The 15,075-nt window shown below is 51.2% G+C and overlaps 1 protein-coding gene across 1 annotated transcript in view; it reads left to right on the top strand.

Annotated features, from left to right (window-relative positions):
* Positions 1–14,077, top strand: part of MARCHF10 (membrane associated ring-CH-type finger 10) — an 85,873-nt gene extending 71,796 nt beyond the window's left edge. The window contains exons 9-11 of the mRNA XM_074320075.1: positions 4,921–5,034; positions 10,391–10,433; positions 13,887–14,077. Of these exons, the coding sequence (XP_074176176.1) occupies positions 4,921–5,034; positions 10,391–10,433; positions 13,887–13,948 (219 nt within the window). The 3' untranslated portion in view covers positions 13,949–14,077. The remainder of the gene's footprint in view (positions 1–4,920; positions 5,035–10,390; positions 10,434–13,886) is intronic.
* Positions 14,078–15,075: the final 998 nt, after the last annotated feature.

The following is a 15,075-nucleotide window of genomic DNA, read 5'->3' as shown; positions in this document are numbered from 1 at the left end:
GGGGTCTGACCTGCTCTCCAGACCAGAGAAGTCCTTCCCGTGGAAGAGATTTTTAAGACCAGGAAGGAAAAAGAGTGAGCCCTCTATCCATATGACTTTGAGGACAAAGTCTGAGACATCTGAGATAGATACCTCCGTTGAGGTCTGACCACTGATTGGGGCCATGCCCGTTAGATGCCCAGTCGGCATCGTCAGTGGTCTTTGGCGGGGAGGGGCTTAGGTCAAAGTATGTTTTCCTGCGTTGGTTCAATGCACCTGAGTAGGAGCAGAGTGAATGCTTCCCAAGGGCCCTACAGGACACTGCAATCTAACTATCCTTACAGCTCTCATTGTGTGGTTCCCATATGGGCCCCGTGGGTCTCAGAGTGAAGGCTTCTTAGTAGGTTTTGAGTGACTAGATTAGGCTGTCCTCTAGGATGTCTGGAGAGGGGCTGCAGGAGGCCAAAGCAGCTGTGGGCCCAGGACCTGGACTAAGCACTATGGGATGCTGGCAGCTGACGGCGCATTTGTGGGCCTGTCAGGGTTTGCTGTGGTTCCGCTTCCCTTCTCTGCTTACTCAAGGATGCCTGAAAATCAAGCCTAACAGGCACAGCACACCCACTGCCTGTCTTTTGGTAGTGTTGCTTGTGAAGCAAGTCCACATCTCCCCCTGCGTGTGTCATCTTTAACCGGAAGTAGGCTCATACCTGCTTCTGGTTGGCTCACTTGGTTTTTGAGTGGAAGCAAGAACTCCTGGATGGTAACATTCCAGGCTCCAAAAACGGCCCAGGAGAAAACAGGTCTGAGGAAAATTTAGTTCACAGATTTTACACTCAAATGCCATGGAGGCCAGGCAGGTAACAGATGATCAGAATCGTCCAAGTGTCATCCAATAGGGAGTGGTGGCAAAATGGAGCGTACTCTCTCCAACTAAAGAGATCCATTTCCTTCCCTTCTTCCAGCCAGGGCACACCCACAGGTCAGATTCAGCTTATTGGCGACCCACTGTTGAGCCTTAGTTTAGAGCAGTGGTTCTCAAAACTGGTAGCATGAGTATCACCTGGAACTTCTTAGAAATGCATAGTCGTAGGCCCCCACCCCAGACCCACTGAATCAGAAACTGGGAGAGAAAGGGAGGCAGTGCCCAACAAGTGTGTTTTCAAAGGCTCTTTCAGTAATTCTGCTGCATGTCAAAGTTGAAGCCACTAGCATCAAAGGTTATATGACTGAGTGGGCCACTGCCTAGTCTAAAATTACAATTTTTTTTTCTCCTTCCATCTGTACGTACATTTACTGAGCACACTCTGTACTGGGCACGGGGCTAGTCACTAAGCGCACACAGGCAAACAGGGCACATGGGGTCCTTGCCCAGGATCCTATCTTCAATTCTCAGCTCTTGTAGGACGTTTTCATTTTGTAAAATATTGTGCCCACTAGTATTCCTCATTTTGCCATAACGCCTTGGAGGAAACAGGCAGAACAGCGGTGACGTCTCCCCTTTTATAAATGGAGCCACTTTGGCCATGCATAATTAAAACTCTTTGCCCAAAATCATAGCCCTTCATGGCTCCAGGCTGCCTATGCCGGGGCCCACGCCCGCTGTGAGATGCAGAAGTGCTTCTGCCATCTTGGCACTACAGCTCAGGAGGGTCTCCGCGGGGCTCTGGCTGTCACTGTGCCGAAGCACAGGCCTGGCCTCACTCCATCGCAACCACGGGCAGATGTCCTTGGCCACACGCAGTCACCTAATCACCCTCACACTTGGGAGCATCTCTCGAACATATTTGAAGACTTGATAGAACATTCTGCCAGGCTGCCCGCTTCTTCAAGTGGATTAAATTGAGAATTTCCATCGGTACCAAATCTCTCGGTTGAAATGAATATTAACAAAATGAAGAGGGGGCAGGAGAAAGAGAAACATCTGGTAGGAGGGCTGAGCACTCCAGAGCACTTGACCACTGCTTCACATGCTCTCCCTTTCAAGTCTTCCCATCCGCTCTTCCCACCCACCCCCTCCTCCCACCCAACACTGCACATGGGCATCTAAATGAGATACAGTTGGGTCAGGGGAGAGGTAGGTCATGAGGAGCTGAATAAATAACACTCCCGAAACCTAGGTCATTTGGCCCTTGCTGAACAAAACGCCGTGGAACTCTTTCTGATAACTAATCCCTCCCACTTGTGGCTCGGAGTATAAGGATGACCTAGCTCATCTCTGAAACGCCTGCCCGGATTGGCTGGCCCGGCCCCTTTGTGGAGCATCACATGCTCAGCAAAGGGCCACATAAAGGAGCAGGGCCACTGAGATTTATGGCGCCGTGACAGGCTCCCTCCCACAGACCAGAGAAGAGACACAATCTGCTAGAAGTGACTTTTCAAATTATCTGCAGAAAACATTAGTGGATATTTTCCCATCTGCATGCCTCCAGGCCTTATTGAGTCATAAAAAGTAAATGATTTCCCTGAATGCTTTGACAAACCTGATAGTTCCAAGCCATTTTCTAGCTGATTGATTTGCCATTATGCTTCCGAGTGTCTCTGAGAATAAAAGGCTTACTGGCGAAGAGAGTGAGGGAGAGAAAACCATCAGCAGCTCGTAGGAAGCTACTGCTGCCGAGAAAAGCAAACAGGGGACAAGGCTTGGTTTGTCTGGAGGAGCTAAAGGGTAGGTTAGGAAGGCTTCCCAGAGGAGGTGGCTTGAGAAACAGACCATAAAGTAGTCACCGACTCATATGGAAGGTGGGAGGAGTCAATTAAAATGGGGGAAAAAAGTGAAAACAAGCAACTTCTCTGCCGGCTCCAGGCCAAGGTCAGGAGAGCACAGAAAACATGACGAAAGGCTAAAAATAGGAGGTTAACTGCTAAGGACAATTGACGAGAGCCTTTAAAGATGGGTCTGTAGGGTGGTGGAGCGACCTTGAGCAGTGACTTTGGGGCCAGTGGTCACCAAGATCTGGAGTTGGCCCTGATTCAGAAGGAGGAGCAAGCACATCATTCCTTGCTCAACTTGGGCACCTTTTCTGGCAGCTGTTTCATCCTGGATGAGGTGTGTTCTGTGCCAGCTTCCTGAGCTGCCCTTGAATGAATAGGAACAGGGAGATGGGTCTGTGAAGCACCTCAGGCTGCTGTGGGAGGAAGGAAGAGGTGCCGAGGCGGTCGCTGTGTCAAGTCCAAGCTTCAGTTATCCTGGGAAAACAGTCACAGTTCGGACCTTTCCCAAGGGGGATGTAAAGGGCCATGCCCTCTGCTGGGGTGCTTAGTCCCCTGGGGCTTCCTGAGCACTGTCTGGCTCATTCCCAAGACCTCCCCCCAGTGAGGGTTTGGCATGAGGACAGATGGGGGATTGAAGTGGCAGAGGGGAGGAGTGGCTGCTGATGCCACTAATTTATTGAAGGTCAACGAAGCATCCACAGGGTGAGGCTTTGCAGCGCAGACCGCCAAAGGAGCTGAGGACAGAGGAGCCACGGTCGGCCAGATGGCCAGATCCTCCCCATGTCCTAAGCACCAGGGAGGAAACTAACACACAACCCACCCACCAAGAAAAGGCAAAAACATTAACAAGTACAAGACACAGTATGCAAAATAAAAACAAACGCTTCAGAGTCAGGGGCTAAAGGAATCATTGGGACAATTGCAAGGAGGTGACAGTGTGACAGTGGTAAAAGAAGTTGTGGACACAGCCTGACATTCAAACCAGAGACACAAAAACAAGCCAACAGGTCAAAAGAGGAAGAGTATAAGCAAAGGCCCTGAGGGTCACAGTGCCGTCCAAGCCGGGCACCCGCTCTCTGGGGGTTAAATGGTAATAGACCAGCCTGGGCGGAAGGCCTTAGGTGAGACCATCATTAAGTATAATTTTAAAGGGAGATGCCCCCACGACATCTGTGTTCCAGATTCTCCCATGGAGAAGTTTGCCTTCCTAAGACACACATCTCCTCTGCTCAGAGGCCAGCAGCTACATAACATACATACAGCATGATGTCCACACTCCTTATTTCTGCCTAGTATGGTCCCACCTCATCATCTCCCCAGCCCATGCCAAAAAAAAATTTTAAGTCTGCAACACCCCTCCCCCTATACTCCAGACACACCAGTGAGTAGGGAATCTTGCCCAATACACTCTCTGCTCTCTCTACCTCTATACCTTCACTTGCATTCAGTATCTCCATTTGAAAGGCCCTTAGCACCCCTCAGAGCCACCTACCAAAGTCCCATCCTTTAAGGACCATCAAAGAAGATTTGTCCCATGTCAAATTCAGTGAGTCTCCTTCTTCCCCTTGCATCTCCCTTGGAGCCCTTGATGTATCCAGCCGATACAGGAGCTGTTTATGAACGAGGCACTCTCTCCTACATCTAGGGTTTTGAGGCGGGAATTCCCACCCGTTCTCAGGAATCTTTTTCACTTTCCGGTTCCCAAATCCCGAGATATAAACTGTTTTCTGTTCTCCATGATGAATCGTTTCCACAAAGTGACGGCCGATACTACCAACCACCTGGGTTCAAGGAGGTGATTTTCCTGATTTCCCAACCAACTTTTCTCAGGATTCGGGAATGGGAAAGTGAAAAAAATTCCTGAGAATGGGTGGGAATTCCCGCCTGGAAACCCTACCCACATCAGATGATGGGGTCCCAGCCGGGAGCTGAGACCTTTTGCCCATGTTCCCCACAACACCCAGCTCAAGGCTTTAACACGTTGCTGCTCCATAAATGTTCATGGTATGGAATTGAGTCTGGGGCATGGAGCTCTTCCAGGACGTCCTCAGTAGGCTGTAAAAAATTCCCGGATGGCTCTGTTCTCTGGCCCTCCAGGGTAGGCCTGGCCTTGGGACTTGCACTCTTGTCCCATGTCTTGTCACCTCTTGGCCTTATTACCCTCCACCCCATGGTTTAGATCATGAATATTTTGTAGATGAACTCGAGAACTTCCTCTTCCAAATTCAGGTACAGAATGAGCTGATGAATTCAGGCTTGTATCTGATGCTGCTGCTTCACCTCTACAAGCAGAGGTTCGCTGAGCTCGTGAGACGGAACTACAACCGGCTGGCGAGAGAGCAGGTAAGTCTGGCTCTGACCCGGACCAACCAGCAGCAGGCCCCAAAGCCTTGCAGTGCTGTTTACTAGATGTGCATTCTGTTGAGGTCCTCACGGTCACTCGGTAGGACATGGCACTGGCATCAGTAGGACTGAAACTTAGTGGCTGCTGGTTGAATAGTAAGTGATAATCACATAACCGCTTACTGGTAAACATGAGTGGTTGTTCCATGGTCATTAATGGTCATACAGGTGAGTGAGTCTCTAGGGATATTTGCCCCCCAGAATAGAGGCCAGCAAGGCTGCTGAGGCTGCGTGAACATTAGATGTGGGCATTCCCACTGCTCAAGCATGGAGGGCCTGTGAAAATCAGGGGCCTTGCCCCACAAGAAAGCTGTTTATTTCATTTGGGATCCCAGGGTACATTATTCTAGCATCTGTGTGTGAGTGCATATGCCAAGAAATAAAGGTGCTGATGGTGTTACCATTTGTCATTAGAGAAGTGACAATGTGTTTACCAGGAATGGTCACCTGTGGCTGTCTTTCCTTTAACAAGAAAAGCAGGGGCCCTCTAGGAGCTTCATGGTGCGGAGGGAGAAGCCTGGGTCTGCTCTCACTGGAGCCTGGCCTCAGCCAAGTCAACCAGGATGTAGGAGGAGGTGCACGGGCCAACCTCTGAAGTGTCTTGGTCATTGTCAAGTCAGAACCCTGAGTCCCAAGGGACTCTCCTCTTGGTTAAATGTCTCTCTGGGGCTGGGCCAGCAGAGAGCACTGGCAGGTGAGGGCACCTCCCTTATCTTAAGGTCGTGCCAGGGGCTGCTGTGCTTTGTGTTTTGCTTTCCCAGAACATCCCCTGAGGCTTGGAACTTGACCTTCTACAAGGTAAGCCAGTGTGGCAGTGAGCAAGCCAATGGTGCCATGAGGCAGTCTCGGTGACACTCTGCCACACTAGCCCATGTACCTCTCTCTCCATCTCTCTGTCTTCTCCTCTAACCTCAAGTGGACTAGAGGCATCTGCCAGCACAGTCACTGCCTGGAGACTAGAATCCAGTGATGCCACGTGTTGCTTACATTGCCGCAGACCTTGCACGACCGGAGTCTCTTGCGATCCATTTGGAACCATCTCTATTAAAAACGCCTGGTTCAGACCGTTAGTCTTAAGAATTCTAGATTTCTCCTGATGTTTTTTTCTGGCTTAAACCCTAAGCCCTCAATTAAGCAAAGAGCCTGGGTCTTTGCCAAGCTATCTCCTCAGGAATCTCACCCTCTTCTTGACCCAGGCCTGTCCTTCCTTTAACTCTTCCGTAGTTTTAATGGTGACATAAATTCCTCAGAGAAATACACTTTAAAAAAAGTAAAAATAATGGTACAGGAAGCAGGAAATGATCCTTTGTTAACATTTCTGTAACCTCATTTTCATGATGCCACATCTTTTTAATGAACTTTTTATTGCACATTGAACTTCAAAGCACCCAGGGTTGATATAGGTTACAGATGGCCACAACATCAGCACGCCAATGCCAGCAACATTAGCCTCCAAGACAGCAAAGCAAACATGAGAAGACAACAAAGCAGTACAACCCGATGGATGAAAACCAAGGCTCTAAAGTACTGACTCTGAAGAACCTTCCGGTAAAACCCTCCTAGAGCAGGAGTAAGGAGTAAGAAACACCAGGAGCGAGCTGGGAACCAGGGCAGAAGAGAGCTGAAAGGATAGGGCAACACACTTCTCTCACCACAGTTTACATTTAATTTGAAAACCCTTGAGGTAGACCTCACCCACTAAACTACCAAGCAATTGCCAGTACAAATCACCAGTTAAGAGGTACACGAATGGTAGTAGGAAAGCGAAGGACTTATGTCAAATTCACACGTCTGGATTTGAGTCTCAGTATTTTCTTGTAGAAAATACTCAGGATCTGTGGGTAACATTTAGCAAAAGAGAGGCACTACGGTTTGGAGAGAAGCCTCCTTCCCTCTCTCTTACCTACCAGTACTGGAGAACCCATTCACATTGTTCTTTTTGACTGTGCCTCCCTAAGGTGCCCAGTGATAAATGCCCGTCAGTGGTGATGAACATTCATTCACTCATTCATTCATGCCCTGGCCCGTATCAGGTGCTGAGATGGGGATCAGGGAGACTGGCTACCAGACATGAGGTCATGAAGTCCCTTTCTCTGTGGAGCTTATGATCAAGTTGGAATTTAGAAAACCAGAAAATAATTGGAAAGTAGCACTTGGTCAAGAGAACCGGTGGACCCAATGAATTCCCAGAAGCTGTGAAATTGACAACTCCAGGTCTTCCCTGGCTGGATTTTCAATGATCCCATAAATGAAAAATGTGTTTCCCAGGTGAGGTTGTGAGCTATTTGAAGGCAAAGCCTGGCCTTCTACTCTGTTTCTCATGACGCTGTCACACAGCGAATCATGTTTGACTCCTGACCATGTCCCAGGCGCTATGAATGCCAGGAGCATGGATTAATTCCACAGGTGCTAAACGACTGCCCAATAAAGACTGCACGGGGGGGGGGGGGGGGCAGGGGGGAGGTGTTCACTGGTTACCTGGGTACGGAACCCTTATCTCTTTTGTACCCTACAGTCTTCCAGTGCCTAGGAAATGCCTGGCACATAGTAGGTGCTCAACAACCTTTGATGTTCAAACAATGAGTCAATGAACCAAAATCTGGAGGCTAGTCTTGAGTTATGTTTTAGAGAAAGTGATAGTACAAAACTGTGGCAAGAAAGGTACTCTAGGTAAAGGAACACCCAAGTTCAAGGTATATTTATTTATTCATTTCCTGTGTGCCTACTATGCGCCAGGTTCTAAACTAGATTCTGGGAATACAAAGATGATTAAGACACTCCTTGCCTATAAGGGATTCAGAGTCTAAAGAGAGAACAGACATGTAACCAAGAGCATCAAAAACGTGCCTGTGTTATGTAGAAGATTGAGCCAGATGTGGGAGAACATAGAGCAAAGTTAGGTGATGTGAGGAGCCGCCATTCTTGCCCCCTCCTTCCATTCCTTCCCCAGGATAGACTGTCCAGGCAGGGTCTTCAGGGACACAAGCCAACATTTCCAAGGCCTTGCTTTTAATCCAAGTAGGTTGTACTCTTTGCCGTCAGTCTTCTGACTGCTTTGAGAGCCTGGTGGCAAAGCTGCTTCCATTATTGCTCTCTTCAGCTGATCAGCTGAGGAGGTAATGTTTACACTGAATCGTGGAGATGGGCAAGGGTAGGCGGGAGGGAAAGGGCATTCCATGCAGAAGGAAATGCAAAGGCTCAGAGACCTGAAAAGACGTGCATGTTTGGGAAAGTCAAGGAGTTAAGTGTGGCCACGACTGGCAGGGAGTGAGCCTGGAGGTGTAGGCAGGGAGCAGAACGTGAAGGGTTTGTGTGCAGTTCTAGAAGGCCACTGAAGGGTTTTTAACCTGGGATTAGCAGGCCAGGAGGCCTGCATTTTTGAGAGATAATTAGAGCAGCCATGAGGTGGGTGGGCTGGAGGGGGACGAAACCAGCTGGGTAGCTGCTGCAATGGTACAGGGTAAGGGGCTGAGTTAAAAACCTGGTCACCTATCCCAAAGTATGAGCAACTGAGTTGCTGTCATATAGAGAAAACTTGGAGATGGGCAGGTCTGGATGCAGAGTCTCTTCACATACCCACTTCATGGGATCGCTGGGAAACCACTGGAGATGGGAAGGACAGACTTGGTGGGCACAGAGTGAGGGATGGGCTGAAAGAAGGACTGAATGGTGTTCTCCGTAGTGCTCAGCAGGAAACTGGCCTTTCTCACTTTAGGTGCTCGTGGTAGGAGCACCTCCAGAGAACACAGGACACCACCACTCATGTGACCCCACTTGGCTCACCCTGTGATGGGGACACAGGGCTGGCCTGTGAGGTAAAGCTAAATGGATTTGCCTTCTCTCCTCTCTTCCTTTCAGCACCCACATAGGGCACTCCATTATTCAGGGCCTGCTCCCCCAAAGTCCCCTGTCCTGGGCATCCTCAGCCATGCCATAGGTCTTATCTCTACCATGCTCACTATCCCACCCAATGAAATGTACCTATACCTTGAATTTCTCTCCCTGCCTGCCCATGGCAGGTCCCCTGTACCTCTTAACAGCCTAATTCGCTAAACTCTGTAAAACAATAGAGAGCATCCCTGTCAGTGTGCTGAAAAGCAGAGGGACCCCAGGCGTTCCCCACCATTGCAGTGCCCTCCTGGAGTGAGGCCCACCTTTGTTTCCTGACCTAGCTGTGCTTTGGTAACACTGCACCTACAGGAAAATCTTCTGTAAGAAACCAGGGGGAGGGGAGTGCAATGGCTGGCCTGGGAAGCAGGTAGGGTCTTTAAGTAGCTTTTGAATCCCATTCATCCATTTATGTGTGAGGCTGGGTGAAAGTTCTCTAGGCCTTCTCCATTCATACTGTTTCTACAAACCCCAAACTCTCATCTCAAAGGACCAAACCTACCCAAAATAGGGACGGCTCAGGTTTGGCCCACACTCACCAAGATGGTGTTTCCTGGTGGAGTGTGAGAACTGGTTTAGATAGATGCGATCACCTGGCAGAGTCTAGAGGCAGAATGAGCTCATCCCAGCAGCCCAGCCCCAAGACAATGGAAGCCATGGTTAGCACAGTCCTGATATATAATTTACCAGGTAACTGGGACCGCTCCTCTACAAGAAATTCCATCCTTCTCCTGCCCTCTTCCTGGCCAATGGGTGACAGGCACCCAGGGGCCAAAGCTGCCTCCACACTGGCTAGGCAGTTGCCCCAGTAACAGTGTCCAGCACCCAGCCTGTTACAAAACCCCTCTTTTCCTGGGGGAAGAGCACCCGCCCTCTGCACTGAGCTCACATCCTTGCAGCCTGGCACAATGGGCTCCCACGGAGTACACAGTGTTTCTTATTGTGGCATAAAATGCCATAAAGTCAGAACAAAGAGGGAGTCCAGAGCCTTGATGTGCCTGCTGCTTCCTGCCAGGCAGAGAATACAAGCGATTGTTTAAAAGCCAGTGGTGAGGCAAGTGGCCAATTAGCACGGCCTTCACCCCCACGGCCTATAAATGTAATTCGGACCATCAGAATGGGATTCTGCTACTCAGATCAATTGCGGAAAGGAAGCAAGTGTGCTCACACTGCCAAATTTAGAAGCCCTGAACCAGCAAAGGTGACCTGGGTTAAACTGCGGCTGTCTTCAGGACGAGGACGCAGGTGCTGAATATCAGCATATGCCCTCGGCACCTCCGCCCATTTCCTCTGCCCCTTTAAGGTGATGTAAGGGATTCCTAGAACATTCCTGAGACTAGGGAATTATACATCTGTTCACAACTGCTTTGGAAAAACAATTCATTTTTCATTGTCTCCTTTCTCATAGTTCTCAAGAAATTTCCCACAACCCAGGCCGGAGGAAAATCAAAGTAGGTTGTGGGGGGGGGGGTCAGTCCTACCATTTGAAGGATATTTGCTAATTTACTCTTTTTCGGTCACTGTGTTGAACCTAATACCGTGGAAGGAAGTAATGACCACCTCCCAGAGGCAAAAATAGCCCCACAAGCTTGGGAAACTCTAGCTGCAGCAATCAGGAAGGCAAGTCCAAGTACTCTGGACGCAAAGCAGATAAGAATTTTAATTCATCCTGAAAGCAAGGAAAAGGGCCAACAGAAGGGAAGACGGTATTGTGCTTGTAGGGTGCCTTGCTGCAGGTTTTTTCCTTTTCCTTTGCTGGAATTCTCCAGCTCTAGTACTTGGGGAGCCTCTCTGTGGAAGTGACCACTTTCAATCACAAGCTGGTGGCTTTCGTGGGTTTTTCTCACCATTGGGCCCAATCAAGTGGGTCTGCTGGATTCAGAGGCTGAACAAGAAAAACAGATCTCCTGAGAAAGGTCCCTCAAAGGAGACAAATCTGTCTTCAGACAGGCTCATTATCCCATATATAACCCAACAGGAGAAAAGGTGCTTAATTTAAAGCAGGAGGACTTGCAGTCAGACTCAGGAAGAACTTCTCCATCAGTGGGGAGAATAAACATTACAATGAACCTAGGGGGATGAGACAATTCCATCCCCAGAGGCTCTTCTGGGGAGAAATTTTACAACTGCCTGCCCTTAAAAGGTTTAGAACAGTGATTCCCACACAGGCTTTGCCATCAGAATCACCTGGGGACTTACCAAAAGCAGATTCCTGGGCCCCTCCCAGAGATTCCGGGTTAGACCATGGGGTGAGCCCCTGGTGATCCCGACGCAGCCGGTAACGGGGATGCTTTTGGGAACCCCCAATAGACCTGCCTGGAGAAGAAGCTGAACTAGCTCCAAATAGCACAGGGTAGGGCCCAGATGACGACCCTAGAGAACCCAGTTTACAATTCAGGGCACGCAGTCCTGAGATCCAAGTGTGCATGGGGGGACCATTTTCAGAGATGCAGGGAGGGCCCTTGCCTTCGTTCACAAAAGGAACCCAGATTCCCAGTCCTGGGCGCGACTGTGTCCAACGGAGCCGGACGAGGTCCCAATGTCCCCCTGCGTCCTCCGGGGGCCACTCTGGGCTGCCGCCCCCGACACCTAGCATAGTCGCTAGGGCCGACCCAAAGCGGCTGCTCCCCCTCCGGCAGCTGGGCAGCGAGCGAGCGGGAAGGGAGCGGTGCGGCCGAGAAAGACCTTTGTGTCGCGGGCGCACACACCCCATCTCGGGGAAAATGCCTCTGCGCTGCACCTCCCTGGTCCTAATCGCGGCATTTGGCGCGAGCCCCAGCTCCGGAAAGGGCGCGACATTAAGCCGACCTCGGGCGCGGGGAGTGGGGGGAGGGGGGCGGGGGACTCCGGACCCAGAGCTCAGGGCAGTGTCTCGGCGTGGTGCCGGCTGCGCCCCTCCCTAGCCCCCGCCCGGGAGGCGCCCGCGGCTCTCCCGGGTTCTTGGAAACCTGCCGCAGCCGGACGCGTCCGGGTGGGTTCAGCTGGGCAGGAGCGTCCCCTAGTGTTCAGCGCGAGCTGGTGCCTCCCTGCTGTCCCCAGAGGTGCAGCAGTGCCGAGCCTTTCCTACAGGAGCCTGAGGGCCGGGCTGGGAGGATGGGGACGGGACACCCCAGCCTCCAATTCCGGGCCCCAGGGGAAACTGATGTCTCTGGAGGGCAGGAGGAGAGCATCCCTGGGTGGTGCTTAAAAAGGAGTTTCCACGGACAGGGCTGTAGGGGGCCCTTCCTGCAAGTGCTCTGCGCTGCGACGCTGCCCTCACGTGTTGCTCGAGAGAGACGTCATTTGTCATCCCTCTTCGGGAAGCTGGGACTAGCTCTAGGATCCACCCACTCTCCCACATCAGCCCCAATGTGGGGGCAGCCAGTTCTCCCCTGGATATGTAGGTCTAGGCCCTCTCTACCTGCCCCCAGCCTGGGCTCAACCGAGGTGGGGAAGAGTCCTGCACAGAGGGACGGGCCTGGCACGCTGGTCACATGCAGCCTGTGCCTGGCTTCCTGCTAGAGCCGTAATCAAGAAAAGAGCCAGGGCGGCCAGAGGCAGATTCACATGCCTTTTGCCCTCCTGCGGGCCACACTTTCTTTGATCCCCAACAGCCAGGCATGACTCACCTGGTTGGCAGCACTTTATTAAATTGGGTTGCCAGAGCTGAGTCACAGCTGTGACCTGCCACCCTAGCTCAGTTCAGGTAAACAGGGAGGGAAAAAGGCAAAACATCAGGGCCCACCAGGTGGCACAAAGCAATGCCAGCCTCTTTGTGGTTCTGTGGTGCCCATGCCAACCTTCTCATTCTCACTAGCACCCCTCCCCTGCACCTGGGTACCGAAGCCACACACACATGCCACAGGTGACACCAAGGTAAGAGCAACTGGGGAGTGTCCCCGGGGGGGTGTGCCCAGGTCTGACAACCTGTCACATGGCTCTGACCCAGCCCCCCTGACAACTGCTTTCCAGCTGGCATAAATGTCACCACAACCAAGTCCAAGGCCAGAGAGGGAAACAATGCCTCCTACAGCCATCAAGACAGGTGTGAATAGTCTCAGGCATAAGGGTCTTTAGGCCAAAGGCTGGGCCTCCCCACCATATGCACAAGCCAAGGCAACTCGCTTTAGGGGAAAGAACAGGATGGGTGAGGGAACGGGGGCAGCTGTGGGGCTGGGGTTTCCTTGTAGCACAGGTAGAAGCTGAGAGGGTCCAGGTAGGGATGGGGAATGTCGATTTCTCCTGCTCCCTGTCCTTCAACAGTCAGAAACCGTTTGTTTCCTAATAGTCAGGGAGCCCTCACTCAAGCCAATGGGAAAAGAAATATACTGAGAACAAGAGTTTCCCCCAAGAATAAAGAAGAGCCCTCTCACCTCAGTTCTACCTTCTCACTTAGACTCCACTGCCATCCCAGGGCCTCTCTGCCCTCCCTCTCTGCCATCACACAATCCTCTGCTTCCAGTCATTTGATCTCTGAAAGACTTCTTTAAAACATAGGTCAATTTCCCCCTTCCCAGCCAAGTTAAGAAAGTGAGAGCATTATGTGGGGGCTTTACCCTGAGAGGTTCCTCCAGCTATTCTTCCTGCAAACATTTGCTTCACCAGGCCACGTGGGGATGTGGTGATGACTAAGGTGCTTGTGTTAAGGGACTTACAGTCAAGCTGCCCTGGCCTGGCTGAAAGCCCAGTGGGGCAGTCTAGGAATTCTCCAGCCCCAGGCTGCAGCTGTTCCCCACACTGTTCCAGGCACTGCAGCATGTGTGTGTGTGTGTGTGTGTGTGTGTGTGTGTGCGCGCGCGCATGCACACGCACTGCCAGGGGTGGGGGGGCGGGGGGGCCAGGAGGGGCAGCAATACCACACCCTCCATAGCAGATCCTGCAGTCTGCTATGGCTCTACAGCCTGAGAGATCTTCTTGCTTTCCAGATTCTGAGCTGGGAGATGGAAATGAAAGCAGCATTTATCAAAGCAACAGCCGGGTCGTCTAGCAAGAGAGCTGGCCAAGGAGCTTGGGGGCGACCTCTCCCCCAGCTGCCCTTTCTACATCCCCATATGACTCCCTTCCTCCTCCTTTTTACTAAAATTGAAGCCAGCATGTCCGCAGTTACCATTTTCACTTTATGCCACTCTCTTCTTGGGGTCTGGTTTGAGCATCTGTGGACAGCACCAGCGACCAGCCCTGCCCCAGACAACACAGGCCAAGCAGCCTGGGCTTGCTGAGCCCCTTGCAGGGTGCTCTGCTGCTGCCCCTCAGCCCAAAAGCCGCAGGGGACCCAGCAGCCCTGACAAGCCTAATGGCCTGGGGTCCCTCTGCTGAGGGTGCCTGTTTAGGCCTCAGTCCACTGAGTGGGACTAAACCACATATTCAGTAAACTGTCTTAATTCACCCAGTTTTGCTTTGTTTATTGCAGTTTCCATGGACAAAGGGTGAGGGCCTCCATTTGCAAGGAGGGGGAAGCAGTCCAACAGCCCCCACTCCACCTCCACTTCTCCTTGCTCCTCACCATCATTGTCACAAGGGATGTCACAGCCTGCACCATCATGGGCTGGGACAACCGGATGGACAGCTTGCCCCTGTAGGTACCCACTTACATGGGACCTGTTTGGTGTGTGGACTCCATGCTTCTCTCCTAATTACATCTTAGGGCCCCAAGACCAGATCAAACTTGGTGTGAAAAAATGTCAGAGAAGATTTGTGAGAAAACTGTGTGTTTGTGTTTGTGTGTGTGTGTATGTGTGTGTGTGTGTGTGTGTGTGTGTGTGTGTGAGAGAGAGAGAGAGAGAGAGAGGTCAAAAAAATAATAAAAGGTGGAACAAATTACTGATACATGGGGCCAGCCCGGTGGCTCGAGTGGTTGGAGCTCTATGCTCCTAACACTAAGGTTGCCGGTTCGATTCCCACATGGGCCAGTGAGCTGCACCCTCCTCAGTTAAGTACTGATACATGCAAAAACATGACGCTAAGTGAAAGAAGCCAGACACAAAAGACTCCATGTTGTATGATTCTATTTATATGCAATTTCTCGAAAAGGCAAAACTCTAGACACAGAAAGATCATTGATTGCGGGGGTTGGGACTAGGAGCGGAGGTAGACTGTAGACGACAGCTCAAGAGG

The sequence above is a fragment of the Rhinolophus sinicus genome, linkage group LG15, assembly GCF_036562045.2.
Source record: "Rhinolophus sinicus isolate RSC01 linkage group LG15, ASM3656204v1, whole genome shotgun sequence".
In the NCBI taxonomy this organism is placed as follows: Eukaryota; Metazoa; Chordata; class Mammalia; order Chiroptera; family Rhinolophidae; genus Rhinolophus; species Rhinolophus sinicus.
This window is presented reverse-complemented; position numbering and strand designations above follow the sequence as displayed.